Source organism: Triturus cristatus, chromosome 3_1 (genome assembly GCF_964204655.1).
Source record: "Triturus cristatus chromosome 3_1, aTriCri1.1, whole genome shotgun sequence".
NCBI classification, from domain to species: Eukaryota; Metazoa; Chordata; class Amphibia; order Caudata; family Salamandridae; genus Triturus; species Triturus cristatus.
The window spans coordinates 489,831,399-489,854,237 of NC_140583.1; the positions used below are offsets into that span (position 1 = coordinate 489,831,399).

Sequence of the window (22,839 nt, forward strand, 5' to 3'; positions counted from 1 at the left end):
CCCGACTCTCCTGTGTTCCTTCCGTTCCCCTAACCTGCCCTTTTTAAAACAAAATGTTTTCACAAGTTTTCTTTTCTTTTTTCTTACTAATCCAACTCGGAACGGTAAAAAAAAAAAAAGCAGCTCAGTAATTTTGTAGTCAAGGGCATGCATGGTGTGCGCACCTACAAAATGACTCGGTGGCCTCGTTACAGGCTACTGTGTGTTTTTTTTTAATCTAGCAGAGGTGTACAACATTACAGAAGCTGTCATCATGGCTAAACATTATTGGTAAAGCCAATAGGTCATAAAGGCGAAGCCTATTACCGTTGCAAATGTCTGTTCTTTATGGCATTTCTTCATCGCCTGTTTGATGGAGTCCTGGTTATGGGTGTTTCCAAATGCCATTCAAATGATGAGAAGGTCTGCTGGAAAACATTTACGTCAAACCTATTTCCGGATCAACATGTTTCAGCCGGTCATGCTCAGCCCAATAGTTATTTGGATTTCATCAGGCCTCTACAGATCCCTTAAGTTCTAAAATGATCAATCTACTAGAATCACTGTCAACCCAGCCTTGAGTAAGCCACTCTGACACTATCTGCACACTTAGTCAACTACATCATTGTGAATTCCCGAATTGTTACATCATCAAGAGGCCTGGATATTACTATGTGCTTGAATATTTCTGGAGATAGGTAACATATGTCATGTAGCATTACCAAATAGCATTGATGTATTCCGTGTGATATGCTGCACATGCTATGCTAAATATTTGAGTATTATTATCGAGGACAGTGGTCCTTGTCAGGAGTAGATAGAACAAGAGAAATGAATATAGAACAGAACCAATTCTATATAGTTACTATCCAGCCGGATAGTAGGATTTAATCAAACTTATTTTCAGGTATCAAAAAGACAAGACAATATACAGCAGAATACATTCCTGTATCCAAAGACATAAAAGTGAGACAGTTTGTGAATAAATAATAATAATTATAACATAAAACCATAAAAAACCAAACGAAACATTCAGGCAAAACAAGGAGAGGCTTGTTATTAGATAGGAAAAGTGAAACAAGCATGATAGTTGACACAACCGTAACACATGGCATACACGGTGTTTAAAAAGGTCCACAACGTTTCGATCCCGTTTAAACGGATACTGGGATCATCATCAGGACAGAAAACAATCAATGCCTGAACAACATATGGACTTCTTAGAGGTGCCAGTAGCCGGGAATTAGCTGACGGTCAGTGGCCGTTTGTGAGTTGCTCAATGGCTCAGCGGGGACGCAATAGATTTCCATTGGGGGCCGCGAGAATAGTGACCATGGCGGGAAGGATAGCCTAAATTAGGTCAATATGCGGCGGTGCCAGTGGCGGGGGGTCCAGGAATGGTCCGTTACCGTCTGAAGAGTTAAAAATTACCGTGGCGAGGTCGCGGGGACGATGACCATTGGCGGGGAAGGTTGCCTAAATTCCGTGAATATGCGGCGGTGCCGGTGGCAGGGGGTCCAATGACCGTACAATACCGCCTGGAGAGAGCTCGGTGGCTCAATGCTGCTGAGTATAGCGTGTCCAGTGGATCACACAGAATTAGATCAGTGCTATTTGGTATGAACAATCCTTCAAAACGTGTTACCTATTTCTAAAGACTCGGGCACCTGCTAATACCCAATCCTCTTGATGATGTAGCAAGTCGGAAATTGACAGTGATGCAGTTGAATGTGTGTGTAGATAGAGTGTGTTAATGGCTTACACATGACTAAGTTGACAATGGTTCTAGTATATTGATAAAATCAAGACTTAGGGAATCTGTACCATCCTGATGAAAGCCAGATGACCTTTGGGCTGAGCATGACTGGCTGAAACATGTTGGGCTTGTGGATGTGGGAGCAAATGGACTTCCCTTTGCATCTCACTCTGTTTTTAATTTGCCAAAGGTGCCCTATAATTAAAGATGGATGGGGTTCACTTGCAGGCTACTTTAAAACAACGTCATGAGATCCCTTCAAGGACCTTATGATAACCATCCAAGTGCTCCATCCAAAAGTAGGGTTAAGCCTGCCCAGAAATAGTAGAGGTGCCAGGCACAGGACTCCATGATGAAGAATGCCACACATCTGCATGGGTCCTTTTAAAAATGAAAGATTATTTTTACATTTCTGCCAGGAAATAGATTCAATGTAAATAATTTCCAGCAGAGGGCTTCCTCCTCATCGTTTAAATTAGTTTTTTAGGAAGCTGAGGTGTCCTCTATATAATCTTCCCCCTCTGCTATTTCAGAATTTGGTTGTGCCCAAAAGTCCTCAAAGTCACTCAAAATCACTGCTGCTGTACCGATTGTTCCTCTAGGCAAGGTCCCATTTGGCAGGGACAGCCTGGTAGATCTCATTAAAATGAAGCCTCCATAGAAAGTCTTGATCAATTATTAATTTCCTTGAGCTTCCATGATCTCTCAACATGATGTGGGTTTACAGTGTACCCTCTAAAGGAGTCTGACTGTGTCTTCTCACATGGAGATTGAATCGGTTTTCCGCCTGAACTTTTCTCAGTATAAGTCAGTCATTTAATGAATACAAATACCAGTGGGTATTTATTGTAATAAAATGCTAGGTAAAAGACTGGTAACCAGAGAAACAGACAGACGTAGAATAAACTGTACACCTTCTTATTTACCTATTTGTCAATGGATGCAGTGTAAAAGTTACATCGTAAGGGTATCTGTCTATGTGCCTCACATTTGTGTCTGTGGGCCTCGATTCGGGACTATTTGCCTGCTCGTCTCCTTCTCTACCTTACTGTTTAGCTAGACATCTATCTGGCTCTTTAGTCACCTATAATTACCTCCTGAATTACTGCTCACCCCTGCTACTCTATCAGCTCATGGGAGAGTCTGTTTGACTCTCCTTCTTTCCTCATGTTATACCATCTACCTATAGAGAGTTTTTGTCTCTTATTTTGCTAACTAGGAGCTGCTGCATTGACACCCATTTGAAAGGCTGGTGCCAATTGCACTTAATCATTTTTTCCAAAGTGCAAATGGGTGTTAATAATAGTATCTGCAAAACAAAATACCACCCCAACACTCCCAATGGTAGCTGTCAAGATAATAAAATACACTTGACATTCAACAAACTGTGTGGTTATTCTATCTTTTCAATCCCTGACCATGCTAGACTTAGATTAGGTCTGTAAAGCTACAGAGTAATTGAAAATTCATGCATCTGTGCATAGTTAGCATAGTCAATCTTTTACCTTCAGCCCACTCAGCTGATTTCAGCTCTCTTCATTACAGACTAAGATCATAAAGACGCTCATGGAGTATGGTCTATGGCTAATTTGGACAACAGGATTCGAAGGGAATGAACACAATTTTCAGAGCCCACTACCCTTGAAAAGCTACAGACTGTTTTCTTACAAGACTCCAAAATCTTGTAAACTGGCATTGATTTATTCGTAAAAGTGGAAGTTACTCAAAGAAATCAAATGTGGAGTTTCTTCCATAAAGTTTTCAATAAAACACAGCCTAAGAGCTAGACAACAAACTGCTCTCACTCAACCAAAGAGAACTACTAAACTAAGCTGAGAGCCTCTCTCAATGGAATTCAGAACACACATCTCAGGGTATCTATACACATTGTTACCAATATGGATTAATATCTAGGCTATAAAGGGCTATCTATCAACCAACCACATAATCTGAACAAAAGGTGATAGAAATAGGAGTTGTACAGGACAAATGTAAAACCAGTTTACATTACCTGTAGAATTAGAAACAAATATGATTACCATGTTTTTGAAATTCTTTTTGAAGCAACATTAATGAAATGTGTATATGTATATATATATATATATATATATATATATATATATATATATATATCTACATATATATATATATATATATATAGCCTGACCCAAAACACATTCACCCCACTTGCACTAGCCAATTAACTGCAAAAACAAACTGAGTTACGCACAATCGGCGTTTTGCAAAATCACAACTATGTGTTTAGGACTGAAAGTTCTGTATATCTTCACATCTTTATTAAATTTCTATGGACCTACTGCATTTAGATCTAATAAAGTAGCTCACTAAAATTATTAATTTGCAAAGCCTAAAGATATTACAGTGCAAATCAACACAAAGGCGCATGCACTGTATTGTATATAAATCGCTGTGTCACATGAAACATCGTGCCATCCCGAAAACGTGCCAGGCACTGGTCTGGACTTTCCTAACAATGGTGCTAAACTTTAAAGCACTATCAAGAATACATGAAAAGCTAGAAAAGGCATAACTCAGGGAGGTCAGAAAGAAGCTCTCAGTGAGTCCAGCATAGGGGGATACAAGATAAACTTCTGCAGCTGGTAAAAGTCAATATAGCTGGACTTTTCCATAATCGTTATTGCATTTTAAGGATCATGGGAAATGATAAAACTTGCCAAGAGATGTTTTACAATGCTTGATGTAAGTAAGGAGAAAACAATAGTAGCATCTCAGAACACTGCCATCAGTACAGCCTCTGAAAACAGTTGAGAGTACAAACCAGAGACCGCCAATTTGATGCAACCAACAGAAGGCCAAATATTTATAGCTAACCTAACACAATATCATACACCTTACCAGTCACAGAGATTGGAATTTGCGGATTTAACCCGAGAAACAATTATAAAACCCTTGTATCTCAAACCTCTTTTAACAGTAGAAAACGCGTTTCAAAAGGCATGCAACCTTTGTTAATCTAGAATTTGTTTTCATTAAATTAGTTTGTTATATACAGTATTTTGTGGGATTCAGACGAGCCTTTTAACAGAAGCTCAACATTGTCGTACCTGAATTTCTAGCTTGACCATGCTGTAGGAGAAATCTCACACCTGTTGACACAGTCCTTTCGATTAACTTTCTGTCCTCCGCATGTGCTTTTCCTACCTCTCTCAAAGTAAAGCATATTAAACTTCATATCACCAATAAGGGTATAATATAACCCGAGTATATCATGAACATCACCTTCTGCTTATCAAGCCTGAAGGAAGACTTCTGGTCAGTTCAACAGGATATTCCCACATTCTTTTTCACTTACTATAGGAAACACATTTGCCTACATCACTCTGTAGTAACTACAGACATTTTAAATGATTTTTACCTTAGTTTTCTATGACCTACATAACTTTAGTTTCATTCATCTGTCTTTCCAAAGCCACATGCCTCTCCTTCTGACCTGTCCTGCAAGTGAATTTATGCATTCACATTTCTGACATGTTGGCTTTTCCTTTTCTGAATGGGTATTCTACATACTGTATTCAGAAATCTATCTAAGTCCTCAACAATTCAGTGTTCATGCTTCTTAGGTCTTTTAAAGTCTGCTTCACTCACCTGTACGCAGTAACAAAATGTTCTCCACTTGTGCTCAGTAGAGCTGCATGTAAAATATGTTTACATCCCTCCACCACTAGCTCTACGCTGAAACAAAAGGAAATTGCTATACCTCCCCCATGAATTGATCCCCCATGTAAAGATATGCAATGTCCAAGAGCACGCTGCTTCTTCCAAGGCTAAGTAAATAATTCTACCTGGATACTGGTAGACAGCAAAGTTCATGATCCATGTTGCCAGAAAGGAATGGTGTGCTTTTCCAATGACTGAGCATTATAGCACACCAGAGCACTGGAAGTCAGAACATAGCTAGTTTCGAAAACACGTACCGTCTTTGTAATTCAGGCTGGCTGCTGCGCTGATTTTTTTGCGGTGACTGCGCGCGTAGTCCTGGAGGTTTGGTGCGCTGGAGGAGCCTCCCAGCACTGTGGTGCTGAACAGCCCAGTGCATTGCGACCCTAGAAAGGCGGGGATGGGGTGTTAGTAATCACACATCTCCACAGCATGCCATTAAAGACACATTACCAGGATTAGTCTTGGGCCCCTCCCCCTCAAAGGAAGCAAATGTGGTCTCCTGGTCCAACCACTTTGAAAAAGAACCTCATGTATTACACTGCAGGAAGACTGACCAAAGACATCTGATGAATTCATCTAGGAGCAATTTTGCAAGGCTGAACATTTTCTCTCCTACATTTACCTTTTTTAAATGTCCTATATTACCCCTGGTTATATCAAACTGTAGGGACAATACAGACCATAACAAAAGGACAACGCTGTTAATTGTCAAGATTATATGAGACGCATGGTAATATCTATCTTTGTCTACACCTAAAAATTATTGACCTTTGCCAGTTTCCTAAGTTGAAGAGAAATACCCAGTTCTCTAGTGATCACGAGCCATCACAGATCTTCGACGGGAACGCACTGGTGTATAGAACAGAATATATTCTGCAACCTGTAATCATTTCTAGATGAGATAAACAGGCAGAGGGTGAAGGTCTAAATCAACAAATTAAAAAATGACAAATTGAAGATGCAATTCATACTTGCTCACGCCTTATGCTTTTTGCAATAGATATTTGCAGAGAGCTCATAACATCCACTGGAGGAATTATACAAATGCATTTCGAAACTCCATAGAACTGATAATAATGGTGCATCTTTCTTTCTCAGCCTAGTTGCATCAAATCAGCTAATGTGGGCCAGGTTGCAGTCATTTAACTTGCTTTGCAATTAATTTAAACGAAAACTTCATATTAGTGCCATACCAGCGTCAATTATTGTTAAAGAATGATAGATGCCACAGATTGATTTGACTTTATTGCCGTATTCACTAAAGGCAAATTCAATTTTTTGATATTTCTTACTTCAAAATCAGATTTTCTGGGAGGACATTCTCCTGTGGTGAAGGAAGTATAATTTACCAAAATATGTACAGACAGTGGCCAATTGTAAATTTAACACCAACAAATCTGAACTTGAATTTTGAAATAATTTATGCGTAGCACAGTTTATCCAATCTCTCCTCAAGGAACACGGAAACGTAAGCCTGCAGGAAAACACAAACATAACACTGGTTCCTCAGTTGCTGAACTTAGAAAATGAACAATGAACACTTAGCCGAAATGATAAAAGGGGTTACAATATCAGCCGGGAAGTAGAAAAGTCCAGCCACCAAACTAAAAAGGCCCAGAAGTTTCGCAACAAAGGGAAAAAAAAGAATATGTAACTGGATCACACAGTAATATTTTTCGACTAAAACATGTCAAATGGATGAGCTAGAACAATTTAAGAGCATTGTGTGATTGCCCACAAGAAAGATACTAAAAACATTCAAGACACATAATACACTACTGGATGGTTTTAAGTACGGAAAGACATGGAATCCGACTGTAATGATATCAGATATGGATGGAATCTAATGGCGAAAACAACTGAGTGATAGATTTTCTTTCTTATGCTATTTAATCACAAACAATGAAACGGACATAGAATAAAGGAGAGCATTTAAAGTTTCTAACATTTTAATGTAAAATGTTCTGAGTCACAAGAAATAATAAATGCCACAAGTATCGGTCAGACTTGCTGAGTTTGATAACATTGTTCACAAAGACAAAACCCAACCACAACAAATATACATGATCCAATATTAGGCCAAGATGAACAAACGTAAAGTTCTGAAAGTACGTGACACGTTGATGGAACTGTAGAAACAATCACTACATTGTAAGAGGAAAAAGAAAGTATCAAGTTTCTGATTCTCTCATTACAATAACGAAGCTATGAACAGATTACAGGAAGAACTAGAACAAATGAGACATGAATGAAGGAAATAAGAAAACTGAAAAGAACATAAGCTGCTGGCACGTAATACCATCAATTGAAGATCTAATACCCAGTAATAACGCGGGGTGACGTTTTGCACATGTAATAGGTTACTGCTTGAGAGAAAAGGTGCATTTGCAGGCAAAAACAATTGGACTAAAAAAGAATACTACAATCCCAGAAAACCAGTTCATGGGCAGAGAGACAGCAAGAAGATGAAAATGATGTGGGAATGGAAACAACATTAAAAAAATGCAGGATTGCTTGGAAAATAAATCAAATTTGAAAAAGCAAAGATAATGAAGAAAGGCCAAATGTCTGAAAGAGGGACAGAAATAAAGAAAACGCAAATGAGATATTGTGGTAAAAATAATTAAATGTAATGCTGGAAGTTGAAGAACCAGTGTGTAGGCTGCTTCTTTCAGAAAAACACATTACTCAGTTAATATTGCAATTCCTTAACATTGTTTCCATATAGGGCTTAGAAGTATCTTTGTTGTGGTGTAAATGAAATACTTTGAACTGTTTTGTGAGAAAATGTTAGAGAAAAAAAGATTTTATTATTTATACAAAGCGTGAAAAACAAGAAGTACATGTTTGTTAGCAGACCAAACAATACAACAATTAACAATAACATGCAATGATTTAAATAAATGTCCTTTCCATCAAATGCTACTATATTATCTACCTGCTAATTCTACTTTCTAAACCAAACAGAGACTGATTCACTCACATATGCACATACTTGCCAGCAAACATATCTCTATACTTTACATGACAATCGAGCCACAAATCACTCAGTGTTATTTTGATATGGAACACCTACCACTTATCACACGAGTGCAGCAGTGAGACAGCTTGGCAACACTAAATCTAAAATCAATATCAAATAGTAGAAGAGTGGTATACTCAACATCCATTCACTAGATAGTCACATACAATACAAATGCACAATTATGCCAAGAAAATGAATTTAGCTGTTTGTTTCTCATCATTGTCTCCATAGCTACTGAAAACCCTTCCTGGTCAAGGCAGGTAATTTGAGCTTTTCAAAAAATACACATCCAAATATTCACCTAACTTCCCCTGGAGAGGTTCGGACCACTCCAATTTTTCCACAATTTACCAAAGACATAAGAAGAGAAGATGCTCTGACTAAAGAATCTACCAAAAAGTCTTGGGAACCAGGGGTGTATGTAACCTGAATCAAAAGTGAAGAAAAATAAGTGTTGGAGTTCTCTTCCATCATCTTTTGGCCACTGTTGTGTTGGGGAGTATGGAAATAGGGCAAAATCCAAATCCCATGAAGATTAAAGTGAACACTATAAAAGAATAGAACCCAAGGGGACACTTTCTTTCAAAACTCAAAGGAACATTTTGTTGCAAAACCCAAGGGGAACACTGTTGCACTTCAACACTTTAACATTTTTATGAAGTTAAGATTCATCTACGCATCAAATCATAGCACTTATGGATCACTTGATTAAAAGAGGCACTCTGTATCAAGAAAATGAATTTATATTTGGATCAGCTGCGCAGTCTGTCTGTCATACTCAGCGCATCAAACCCTACAGAAACGAATCCCTGCTAGTGGAGAAAGAGTTATGCAAGCTTTTGAAGTAAGGCGTTGAGCATGTATTTGTGCTCTATACAAAATAAGAGTGTTTCTTTGGCCGTTTACTCTCAGATTAGAGCAGGACGTGATTAAAGGCTGCTGCGGCACTCTTATGGCAGAAATTGAACGAGATCATGCCTCTCGTGGAGCTGGACAAGAAAGCGTTTGTGACCCTGGAGAAATAATATTTGCAGATCTTTTTTCTCATAGGAGTAGGTATCTATAAAACATCTGTGATCCTAGCAAAGTAGAAAGTGATGAAAGGTGGAGACCTTGTGGTGGGACACAAGCTGGGTACACACTACTCATCAGCCAAAACAGAGTTTTAAATGTAATTACTCTTTTGCATCTACATGAACATCAATATCATACCTCAAGTGAACCTACAAGGATTGGCCCTGTCAAGGTAACCTGTAAGATGCCGTGCTTATTTATGTACACAGATTTGTAAAGCTCACAGTGCATAACTGAATTGCTTCTAGACTCACAAATAGGTGAGGGAGACAAGACCATGACAGAAGGAGCAGATTTTAGTATAAGTATGTTTTCAGCTGTTTCCTGAAACTTATAATGTTATTAGTGTTATGCAGTTGTGAAATCATGAAGCTACCGAGAAGTGCTTGTCACCTCTGAATGTGCAGATAAAAGTGTGAGTTCAGGAAGGTTTTGACTCCTGGATCTTTGGAGTTCAGGAGTGTATATTATTTTTGAGTAGGTAGGTGGGTGCAGTGTCACTGAAGGACCTGAAGGGCAGACAAAGGGTTTTGAAGATGATCCTTTTTCTGAGTAGTAGCCAGTGGAGTATTTTTTAGGTGATGGGTGTCGTATTATGTGTACACCTGCAGTTTGGGCATTTTGGAGCCTTGATTGTTGTAGACTAAGCTGTAGATGTCTACCTGAGAGCCCACGAGGGAGTCTCCTACGGCAGCATGGCGAGTTTTGGGTATGAAAGGGAGTGTTTTCTTGAGCAGTTTGAGGTGGCAGAAGGTTCACCTGGCCACAGTTCCAATTTTGGAAATGAGGTTGGCATCTCAGTAGATGATAACATTTTGGGCACTGGTCTGAAGCAAACAGTTTCTCCGAAGAGTTTGGGCAGAGGGCAGCTAGTGTAAATATTCATTAGGGGGCGGGAGTACCATGGACTAGAATTTCAGTATTGGAGTCATTGAGCTTAAGGTTGTTTTCACTCATCCATGATTCAATGACTTTCAGGCCACGGGAGACATTGGTGAATTTGTTCTCATATCAGTTGTCTCTAAAGTAGAATTGATTATCATCAGCAAAGGAGTGGAATTGAAGATTAAATGACCAGAAAAGGTACATAAGGACCTAATCAGGATTATTGAGGAGGAATGTTGAAATGGTTGGGGGCCTTTGGGAACCCTTGAAGTCAAATGGCTGAGATTAACACTCAGTCTCACTGCTAGCGAATGGTCCTTGATGAATGATTTAAACCAGAGTAGAGAGTGGTTGTTGAGACGAAAAAGAACTCTGCTTAGTAAAGGACATGTACCTTTGCCCTGAGCGCCCAACTGTGCTTCTCTCTGGATCCCTAATGCTGATATTTGCTGTCATAGGCAAACATGGATCATGTGTGTGTGCCATGACATAGGTCTGCCTCCCCGGTTTGCTGTCTTATTAAACTGATAGGGTACTCAAAGAGCTACTCTCTTAGAATAGGTCCTTCTAACCCTGTGTCACTGGAGAGAGGCCTATAGGCTCACCCATCTGTGTTAAAGATCCGCTGCTGTACGCTTAAATCATCCTTGGCCTACATCAGTGAGATGTAAAGTGCTGAGCAAAGAAGGAGTAGTGACTCTGGAACTGGATGTATGTGTGCCTGGGAAGGGTACAGTCCAGGTAAGGAGCAGCGCTGTGCAGTACAAGCATGGTTAGTACATGTACTGAGTGCATGTATGCCTGCTAGGAATATATTACATGATAGATTTAGTGCTGTGCAATGTGTGCGCAAGGAAAGCATGTGCTTGTGAGAAGTACTATACATGAAGGGTAAAGTGCTGTGCAGAGCACATGGTAAGCGTGTGTGCTGGCAGTGTGCGCCCACAAATTGCTCACCATGGCCGAATACAGAAAGGATACAGTATTGAGCAGCACGCATAGAGTGACTGTGTGTGCTGGATGTAAGAGCGCATGGGGTGGCACAATGTATGGAGGTGACAGTACTGGACACTGTGTGCTGTGTATGTACCCTGATGCAATGGTACATTATATGGAGGACCCTTGGTTTCATTTTGTCATTTTGGGAAGACCAGGCCTGCCTGGTAAAGACATGAGGAATAGAGGAACCCCCTACACAGATTTGTGCCCCACACAGATTTGTGTATTGCCGCATTCCTGTGACCTGGGTGGGGCACAATGAAGGAAGTGAGAGAGAAACTTCCCCTGTACACTTCAAACGGGTGCTCTTAGAGTCAGTGATAAATCAAAAGAAAGGGGCTTGGACACATCTCAGAAAGGAGAGGAGGCTGATAAGGGAATCACAAAAAGAAGGGCTGGGAGCCCGAGATTAACCTTCTGATGCACAGATCACTGTGGCTGACATCCATGTATGAACTCTAGTCGCTGCCATGGCCTGTGTTGTGGGACTATCCGCTTCAGAGTCTCTCCTGCTGTGACAGACAGTCTTTCAGAAGGAAGAAGAGAGAATCAAATGTGCAATTCAAAAGAAATAGAACCCCCACATAAAACCTCAAAGACCCAGAAACTATATCACATTTGGTGTCTTGAAATGGACTATAAGAAGGGGAGGTTGAGACCTCAAAATTTGTCATCTACCAAGAAGCCAGACAGGTTGTGTTTGAAGGGAAAGCTCTGCAAAACGTCTTCCTGTGACCAGTACTGGGGTTCAGGGTCTGCTAGTCTCCCTGCTGGGTGAGGGGACATCACCCAGGGAAGCCTAGACCACTTGCCATAGAGCCTGGAGCAATAGCGCCTGCCGGCTTGCTAAACCACTGTGCCCTGTAAGGAAGAGGAGAGCGTTGGAGGCAGCAAGGTCCAGTGGGGAGCCCTACTAAGAGGACTCGAGTTGTGAGGAGACAGCTGTGCACTGATCAGGTTGCCTGCGTGCCGGAGGGATTCAGCAACCAGGTTTGCTAGGAGGGGCAGCTGTGGTATCAGTGATTGCAAAGTAGAAGTGTTCACCTTGCCAACAGGTACCGCAGAAACCCTGTATGCCAGGAACGGCTGCCAATACTGTTTAGCCAAAGTTTGGGCCGTTGCCTGGGAAAACTGAAGCTGTGACCTGCAGGTCGAAATTGTGCATTGAGATCCTGACTAACTCTGCGGAATCTGGCGGATACAGAGTGGACTTCCCTCCATTGCTGGTATTCAGTCAGGAGCATAAACTGATGGTGCTGCAGTGCCATAGACACTTTTCACTTTTTCCTAAGAGTCAGAGGGGACTCTTGAGTAAGGCCTACTAGTAAGCATTGCCTGGATGCGGCCACCAGTGAATGCTAAATAACCCCAACCACATTGCAAGGAAGAGGGTGGGGTGGAACTGGGATTTGTCAGATAAACACTAGAGCTCTGACCTCAAGTGTTGTTGCTTATGAATGCTGTTATTTCTTTGAACATGTGGAGTGAGAAATAAAATACTTCTTTTTCATATAAAAGCAAGCATATGATTGGACAATGACTTATTGACATTACTGAGTGCACTTATGTGTCATGTTTACTAACATGTATCTACACTTCCCCCCCCTTGGGAGCATTTGACTGCTCATCCACAGCTATCACTGAGACTTAAGTCCAGAAGGGGTACTTGGCTCAGTTGCTCAGAATCCATAGTAGGTCAGGCTAAAGGACATCAGAAGTAAAAGGCTTCAACAACCACAGTTGGTCCCAGTTGCCCCGCTGTACCCCATGGTCCTCTGAAAGAGGTTCTGACAGCGGATAAATACTTTGGCTACATACTAGAGAAAATTAAGCAGAATATTAATGATTCACAATGTTAAAGGCAGCAGAAATATCCATTGTAAGTCAAATATGGGTCCCATAAATTCAGGAGTATGGTTTCGGTGTCATGTTTGGGGTGGAAGCCTGATTGGAAGGGGTCCAGGACGGGGCACGATTCAATTGTTCTGGATATTCAAAGGAGACTATTCTATTCTATATTCCACTTATATAGTGCACGGCTACCCGTAGGAGTCCCAGCACTGTCAGTATGGCAACACCGAATAGAGGAGTATTAGAGCGATCTTGTCTGAAAGAGCCAAGTTTTTGGAAGTTTTCTGTATGGAAGTTCCATTTTGGCTGATCTGAGACAGAGCAGGAGGCCATTCCATAGTTTAGCCGCGTTATAGAGGAAAGTGCGTCCCCACCAGCTCTTACCAATCTAATTCTAGGAACTATGGTTAGATGGGCCATAGAAGAACGCAAGGTTATCCTGGGGAAGTAGGAGGCCACTAAAGAACAAGAGATCATAGGCCCTTTGCCAAGGAGTGCACTGCGGGCGATACAGAGTGACTTCAACTTGACCCTCTCTGCCACTGGAAGCCACTGGCGGGAGGCCAAAGCTTGTCAGGCGGATTGATGTCCAGGCAGGTCACATAGAATCCGGGCAGCAGAGTTCTGGATCACTTTCAGTTTTCTTATTGTGGTCTTTGGAGCACCTAAGTGTAGAGAATTCCCATAGTCAAGGTGGGGAAGAATAATAGCCTGGACCACCAGCCTCTTCGCGGTGGGGGAAAGAAAAGGAGAGTTTTCCGAAGCATCCTTAGTAGGCCAAAACAAATGGCTGAGAGCTTTACTGCTTGGGTGCTAAAGTTCATAGAATTGTCCAGCCACATTCTGAGGATTTTTATTCCAGTTTTTGAAGTAGGGAAGAAGCCTAAACAGCTTGGCCAGTTCAGATTAAATGAAGGTGCCAGATTATTACCGAGTCTCATAAGCTCCATTTTTCTTCCATTTAGCCAAAAGCAGGAGCTGTTCATCCAACCTGCAATTTTCTCAAGGCAGGGGTCTAGTGCGAAGGAGGGGGAAGTTGTGGCTATCGGTGAAAAGAAAATTAAGTGTCATCCGCATAAAATACTATAGATATCCCAAAAGGATGGACAATCTCAGCAAGTGGCCTCATATAAATATTAAATAGGGTAGGGCTCGACATTCCAAAGAGAAAATATCTGACATACATCCTCCTTTGAATACCTGAAAAGACCTATTTTCAAAGAAGGAATTCAGCTAATAAAAGGCTAGTACTGAGATACCCACCTTCTGCAATCTCTCAGCAAGAATGCTGTAGTCCACCGTATCGAATGCAGAACTGAGATCTAGGAGGATAATGGCTGCTGAACCTTCTTGATCAAGCACTTTTTTGGCTTCTTCCTCCACAGCTAGACGGGCAGTCTCTGTACCGTGGCAGGGTTGGAACATACTGACAGTAAGGAGGTATTTTTCAGGAGGGGCATGATAAAAGACTGCTTTTGTTGAAGGGGAATTCTCTAGTTTGGAAATGTTTGTTAATTAAAGCTGTCAGTGTGGAGGCAAGGGAGGTAGAGTAGAAGAAAGTAGTCTCAGCTTGGCAAGGGTCTTCTGAATTTTTACTTGGTATGAGACTTTTGAAAGAGAAGTGGTAACGAGGTCCAAGAGATAGGAAAGGTGCCATTAATGTTGTAGTAGGACCAGATAACAGGGGACAGGCAGAGGTTGGGGGTCGGTAGGCCATGGAGAATGACAGTGTCCAGTAATGGCCTTTGATGTGAAAGGAGGTCAGTGGGGGCAATTATCAAGCTGAGAATTTAGCATGTATCAGTGAATTCTTCAGGGGATGGGAAAGACAGAGCCTCAGTAGAGAAGGTGAAATTACCAGAAACCCAGAGCTGAATCAATGCGAGGAAGAGGTCCGTCAGGAGGAATATAGCATGTTACAACGCATGCTTTTACTTTGCGTTCTATTACAACCCGGTCCTTACAACAACTGATTGTTAGAACGCGATACCTTTACATCGCAAGTCATTCGATCGACTTGCTGTAGGGGGCATGCTGGACTTAGGAAAAGTATAATTTACCATTCCAACTCCAGCATGCGCAACAGTAGGGAAGGTGTTGGAATAGTAAATTATACTATTCCTTAGGTTAGTGCGCCCCCTACAGCAAGTCGCTCTAATGACTTGCGATGTAAAGGTATCGCGTTCCAACAACGCGGTCGCTGTAACAACAGTGTTGTAAGTGTAACGCGATGTAATGACAGCGTTATAAACGTTTATTCCCGTCAGGAGTGGAGTAGCCATCACATTTGAGTACTCCAATTGAATGATGAGAGTTACCAACAGGTGTTTAGCCCCACATGGCACGCAAGCTTGAAGCTTTTTCAAAGCTGCATCAATATGTTGGAATACTTAGGGCGGGCGGTGAGCAGCATTAAGAGATGCTTTGAATTCTGGGGAACACTCCCATTGTCTGTGGCAGGTAGGGTCACACTTGTGAAGATGGTTACCTTACCCAGGCTTCTTTATCTCTTCGGGACACTCCCCATCTGGATCCCGCGTAAGATCTTTGTGCAGCTCAACGCCTTGATCACGGGGTTTTTGTGGGGCAGCGGGAGGCAGAGAGTGGCAGTTGTCACTATGCAGCGGCCCAGGGCAGAAGGGGGTTTTGCTCTGCCGGACCTTGAGGCCTACTATCACGCAGCGAAGCTCCAGTGGTTTACGAAGTGGGCGGCGGAGCGAATCCGGGATGCTGAGAATTTGGGTGGTCAAGACCCAAGTTTGACCCAGCTTTCTTGGGTGCTGTTACGGGTGCCTGTGAGAGACAGAATGATTCCCCCTGATTTGCGAACCGTGAGACAATGTTGAAATCGCCTGGCTAGAAGGGCACGGGTACGGATCCCGTACGCGCCTGAGATTCCGCTGTGGGTGTGTGAAGCACTGCCTCATGGGGGCGATTGGAGCAAGTTGCGCCAGTGAGAAGAGGCAGGGGTCTTCACTATTGGAGACTTGTTTGAGGATAAAAGCCTCCTCCCCTTCGATGAACTATTGGAGCGCCATGATCTCCCACGGGGGGGACTTTCTCTTCCATGCGGCATTGACGGCAGCCATTAGAAAACACTGGCAAGAGGGGTTGGTGGAACCCATGATGTTCCTGGCATGTCAGTTCGTAGTGATGGCAGAGGGGACAATTAAGGCTGTTACAAGTCTCTATAGGCGGATCACGCATGACTTGCAACAGCCTCTGGTAGCTTTATGTCTTAAACGGGAGGCAGACTTGGGAGAGGCCATCGGGGAGAAATCATGGGGAGAGATCCTGGAAGGGGCTTGGAAAGGCACTAGGAACGCGCGCTTTCAATTAATTCACTTCTATGTATTGCATAGGGCCTACCTAACACCGGGGAAAATTCATGAGTACTTTGGGGTATCGGCCATCTGCCCAAGGTGTAACCTGGAGGGGGCAGGGTTCCTTCACATGTTTTGGGAGTTTCCACACCTGGGAGAATACTGGAGAGGGGTGATGGCTGGACTGACCGCAGTGACGGAGAGAGAGGTAGCATTGACGCCTGGTTGTTGCCTGTTGCATTGGTTCCCGCATACTGCTAAGACAAAAGTTACTAGTAAATTTATCGACTTGGGGTTAGTATTGGCAAAGAGGGAGCTTACTATTCACTGGAAGTCAAAGAATGCCCCCAACCTGTTGAGATGCAATAGGGAACTAGTGAAATGGGTGGAGAGTGAGGGGACCTGCAGACTACGAATGGCTACGCACACTGAGAATGAAAAGTCGATGGCAATGGCGCGTGCATGGGTGGCAATGTTGGACTTGGTGAAGCACCCGCTTGAAGACGCAGAAGACCCGCTGGGGGAGGAGGGCGCAGCACCGGGCGACTAAATCCAGTGGTTCCTCGCAGGCTCGAGTATAGCGTGGGGCCTGGGAAGCACAAGTTGTGGGCTTTCTTCCTCTCTCTCCACGATATTGACCCCTGGGGTTCGGGATGTTGGGGAAATGGAACACGGTGGATGCGCTAGGTGGCTACGAACTGACATTTTATTGAGGCAGCGGCATGCCTGAGGGGGTGGGGGGGGGATGGTGGGTGTTTCTTAGGGAGTTGGGGGTGAGGGGCAGGGGGAGGGGGGGCGGGGCAGAGGGTGGCATTCACATGAGGAATCCTGCTGGGATGTTCACTATGAGGAGATGCTCTGTGATATTTACATAAGGCTAGACATGGGATGGGGAGGTGGAATGGAGGGAGGATGGGAGGCTCGATACTGGGAGGGGAAGAAGGACCTTATGACAATGAGCGGGGGGGATAGCTGCACTGGACTTTAATCGCACCGCTTGATCATCTGTTGTGCCCTATGGGCTGTTTTTCCTATGATGTTATCATGAAAAAACCAATAAAAATCTGTTTAAAAAAAAAATATATCAATATGTTGGAATACAAAGGCTTAATGAATTCATGTCGACAATCAATGACTTAAGGTGATTTCATACTGGTGAAACACTACACTTATAATAGAAAAAGAGCAAAGGGTACAACGGTGAGCTACAAATCCCTAAAATATAGGATCAAATAAAATAATTTAGATAAAAGTACAAAGATGTGGTAGCACTAGCCTCACTGGGTAAAAGACTGCCGAAAAGAAGCTCTGACGTGAGGGGAATATATGCATCATGAATAACATTGACAGGACAGTTCAGTGTGGGATTTAAAAAGAGGAAAAGAGCATCTGGTTTTGTAAACATGATAAAAGGCTGGAGGCGAATTACTACAAGTTACTAAAAACCACATTAAGCAAGGTATGAGAACCATTCTGAATCAGCCAATGAAGAGGTGTTATTGGAGAAAGGCCATTATTAATTATGACAGTCAACAAGGTAGTATAAACAGACCAATGCATAAAGTGTCAAATTAGATATTGTGGTACAAGGTGGAAAGTGCAACATTAGAGACATCGAGGTTACCATTTACCCCAAGTTCTAAAAGACCGAGGAATAAGCTAAATGTAGAGAGTGAAGAATCAGGCAGTTTTGTGGAGGTATTCTAGAGGGACATTAAAAACTGAAAGGGCCCTCAAGTGGTCAAATAAATAGTCAAAGGGTGATGTACACATGGTATGGTAAGGCGTGAAATAACCTAATAGTACTAAGGCACCAGCATTTAAGTGAGTCATTTGAGACAGTCTTATTGCATGCAGTAGAGTAACAGAGATCTGGGTAATGCTGCTGAAAAAAAAGAATATACTCGAGAAACTGACTGAAACACAGTTTACAAGGACTATTGGACTGTTGGACTGTTAAAATCATATCTCAAAGGAAGACGAATAAAGATAATAACTTTGAGGTCGGGTTTTTTATGACTATGCAGTCACGCATACAATAAAAATATAAGAGAGGCTGACTGTCATTAAATATAAAAGGCTAGCCAGTTGCAATTAAAGGTATGCATGTCCTCTAAAGGGATAACCTTACCCGTCGTTATGTCTAGAGTGACTACACAGATGAGGCCCTGCTAATATTATTCAAACCTTGTCAATCCAGGTAATTTAGTAACCGCTAACCAAACTGCAAAACCAGCCTCCAACCACACAAAAACCCCACCAAGAGGCTTCCCTGAGTGTGCCCTTAACATCCTCCAAAGTTTCATGGTGTATTCTCTGGTAGAATCTAGCTGGCCTAAGGGCAAAACTCACAGACCCTGCTTTGTATCTTTTTGTCAATGAGCACAATATATTTATCTTGAAGGAAACATGGCATCCAGAACCATGGCTTAGATGTGGCTACTCAAACTTTTTTTGCCCTTCCCTAGCCCAAGAGAGGAGCCACCCTGTTGGGAGCATACTAATCTGAGTGAAACACTTGTTGAATTGCAAAATCAAACTACTCCCTGGATCCACAATTGACTTTCTTTGACTTTTACTGTGTAAGGACAATACCTGTTTCTACCTCTACAATGTCTACAAGAGGCCCCTGTGCATTAACAAGGTATCTCCTACTCTTACACTTCTGGATAACGAGCTACATTCTTTACCTTCTGAAGCATTTAAAATAGTAGCTGGAGATTTGAATGTGATACTGGAACCATTTCTGTCTAATCTATATCTGATGAGGAGGATCTCTAAAGGAACATCCCAAAAATGGGTATTCACAAGCAAAGAGAAGTTCATTCTTAACATTAAAACTGCTGGGCTTCCGACATCCGGGCCATGACCTACAGACCTAAGTAGAATTGATTTTTATATTTTTATCCCTCCATGTTTGGGCTTACATGAGAGACATGACTGTAATGGAAAGGGGGATAGGGATCACAATGCTCTGAAACTAAACCTCATTGGATTAGTTGAACCTTGCCCAGAAGTAATTGAACCTTGCTTTTTGGGAAATGTAGTTCTCTCCAACAACAAAAAGGCTTTAAAAATGGGAGAATGTACAGCAACACCCTGATGTTCTGAAATATGTATACATTATTGTGGGAATGCCATGGAAAAAATGAACAAACTATTGGATGAAGGTGCAGCCCTTAGCCAAATTATAAAAGTTGATGACAACCTGTTCACAACCTTGAGGGATTTGTTCTCTAGAGAATCTAGAAAAACATCTTAAGTGTTCCTAAACAGCACCCATGGTATAATGTTTAGCATAGGACAGCAAAAGCTTCATTCTTAGGTCGTATAAAAGCAGGAGATCAGAGTGGCATCCTGAAGCATGTAAATCTATAAGGAATAGCTTAAACAAGCCAAAAGCGCCTGGCAGGTGGAGGTTTGGGCAGATTTAGTACATCCAGAAAAATTGGGGGGCCCCAAAGCTTTTTGGGCCATTGTGGTGCATGGTAGCCACTCTGCAGTCAGCTCAGTAGCCTGCTTTTCACGTCGAACCACAGAAGTGGGTTGACCATTTTGCAGAGTTGTAGTGGAGAGGTGTGGCTCACTGGTTAGAGGCGGCAGACCCGAATGCAGAGAATCGGCCAGGGACCAGGGTTCAATTCCCGACGCGGTAGGGTCGTGGACCAGGGTCAAAACGGACTCGATAATTCTCGCCTCGGTACCTACTCTAACCAGGAACACACTCGGCAACTCTGGGAATTAAGCTTGCCTCATCTCTACAACGGCCCCCCACAGACGCCGGGGATGCCTGGTTTCACCTTGGAGATACCCAGAAAGGGACCATCTCACAGGGAAAACCAGGACGGGTTCCCCAGCGGTCTTCAGCGCCAGGATACTCCATGGAGTCACAGTGCGCTTTACAAGTACTCCCACATTTACATTTACATTTACTCTGCAATTGACAATGCTGGTGACGTTGATGGGCGCAGTGTCTCCAGCTCCACTATTGCCCTGGGGCAAGCAGAGCTCCTTGAGATATCCAACGCCGATACCCTTGAAATCAATATTAGCACCCAAAGCCCCCCTGAGAATATGACTGAATGTTGCAGAGTAAAAACATGGGAACAGCAACGTAGTGTTAGCATTTAAATTACGTGTTGGAGAGAGGCAATGGAATTGTGCAAATTGTACTGTACCCTATCAAGTTTTAAATAAAAAGATTAATTTAAAGAAAGTAAAAAAACAAACATTTTAGCCCACAAAGTCTTGGGCTCAGAATGCATCCCCTCCGATTTCTATGCCTCACAGCCCGACATTTGGGCTGTTTATTTAAATCTCCTAACAACGGCAACCATAAGAGGGGGACCAATACCTGGGTCTGCTGAGTTTGTCACGATTTATAAGAAAGGTCGGCGGGACGAATCCGGGAACTATAGACCAATTAGTCTAATTGAGGGGCTACAGAAGATCTTTTGCCGCTTACCAAATTAACTGACTGGTCACAAACAAATAATACATTTGCAGACCTGCAAGAGGCCTTTCGCCCCAGAAAAAGTATCCCGGACCAAATCTTTAGGTTCAATATGATCTATTGTAAAACTGTTTTAATAGGAAAAGGCCACCTTTATGTTATTTTTGCTGACCTTAAATCTGCCTTTCACATGGTCTCAAGATGTAAATTGTGGGAAGTAATGCGAAGTGTGAGAGTACCACTAAATATTCTAGATATTCTTATAAAAATCCATGAGAACAACAAAGCACGAGTGAGATATGGGAGGAATAGGGAGCAATCCAATATATTCAAGATTAAGAGGGGAGTGAGGCAAGGCTGCATTTTAGCCCCGACCCTCTTATCCTTATCTATTAATGATCTGGCAGTGACCCTAAATTTTCCAAACAATGATGCCCCTAGAATTGGTGCAGCGAAAATACCTACATTATTATTTGCAGATGACACCCTCCTTATCCCAAAGACACCATGGTGTGCAAGTAATCTTAAATCATTTTTTGCTCTACTATGCTGACCGTGGCTTAGAGCTGAATAGAAGTAAGACCAAATACATGGTGTTTATTCCCTACAAATCAATAATAATGGCCCAAATAACACCTCTAGAGCAAGTATTTGATTTTGTCTATTTGGGGGAGACCCTGTCTCATAATCTCAGCTGGAAGGCCGAGATAATTAAGAGTGCGCTGAAATTACAGCAGGAGACTGGGGCAATCCTAAAGATGGCAAAAAAATGAAATCTACTAGTGTAACACCAGTGTTAAAGCTATATAAAGTAAAGGCAAATAGTGTTGCCCTCTATGGTATAGAGTTCTGGGGCTACACAGCCACTAAAGAGCAGTCTATGGTCGAGAATAGGTTTCTTAGAAATTTAACCAATCTCCTGTAGAGCACTCAAACTCTTCCTCTGATGCAAGACGTGGGTCTGTATCAGATTACTTTCACCATCCAGTTGAAACCACTACTATTTTGACATAGGTTATGGTCAATTTCAGAACTTTAACCATAGAGATCCCTTCTTAGGGAAATCTAAAAAACCACTGGCCACCTAAGGATTCCATGGTTGCTCTATCTAAAGAAACTGTTCAAGACCCTTTCCCTCGAGACTCTCATCGGACATCAAGACAGCTGACTAAGGATCGGTGTAGAGACCATATTTGGGGTGAAACAATTAGGAACTGCAAATGAGGGAGCTTGTCATATCTATTTTTTGACCACAAGATCGTCCCATCTTATGAACCTTCCTGAATGTTATCCAAGGTTATCTCCCTTGACAGCTGTATCTAAAGTTCCGATATGACACCTTGCCCACACTCAAGTTTACAGTAGGATGGGTGAAAACTAGATGGCCTAGCATCATTTGCCCAGTATGTAATAGCACTACTGAAACAACATCCAGTTTTATATTCTTTTACCCAGCATATAGGTTCTCAAGGAAGAAGAGGATTATCCCAATGTGCCAACTTTTAGGTATACGGTGTCTTGGGACAGCCCTCAGGATATAGAATAATGACACACAAGAGGTGGTCATTGTTAGTTTAGCTACATTTCTACATGGAGTCTAGATAATTCGCAAGCAGTTGGAAGATGCTTCCTTGCGATCTCAGCTGTAGTTCCTAGCATCCCAGCAGAAATATACAGAAACGGTGCAACTACTTGGCCAACTAAACTACTTTATGTGAACTTTCTCCTGCTGATCTTCCGAGGATTTATTTAATGTGTTGGCAAGAAATTAGCAAGGATATTTTAAAATATC

The 22,839-nt window shown here is 42.3% G+C and overlaps 1 protein-coding gene across 17 annotated transcripts in view; it reads right to left on the minus strand.

Moving 5' to 3' along the window:
- Positions 1-22,839, minus strand: part of PPIP5K1 (diphosphoinositol pentakisphosphate kinase 1) — a 1,768,598-nt gene that overhangs the window by 282,641 nt on the left and 1,463,118 nt on the right. For 10 of the 17 annotated variants that reach the window (XM_085644333.1, XM_085644335.1, XM_085644327.1 and 7 more), the window contains one exon: positions 5,692-5,820. The exons of the other annotated variants lie outside the window; for them this stretch is intronic. In XM_085644333.1, the coding sequence (XP_085500459.1) occupies positions 5,692-5,820 (129 nt within the window). The remainder of the gene's footprint in view (positions 1-5,691; positions 5,821-22,839) is intronic. 17 annotated transcript variants of the gene reach the window in all.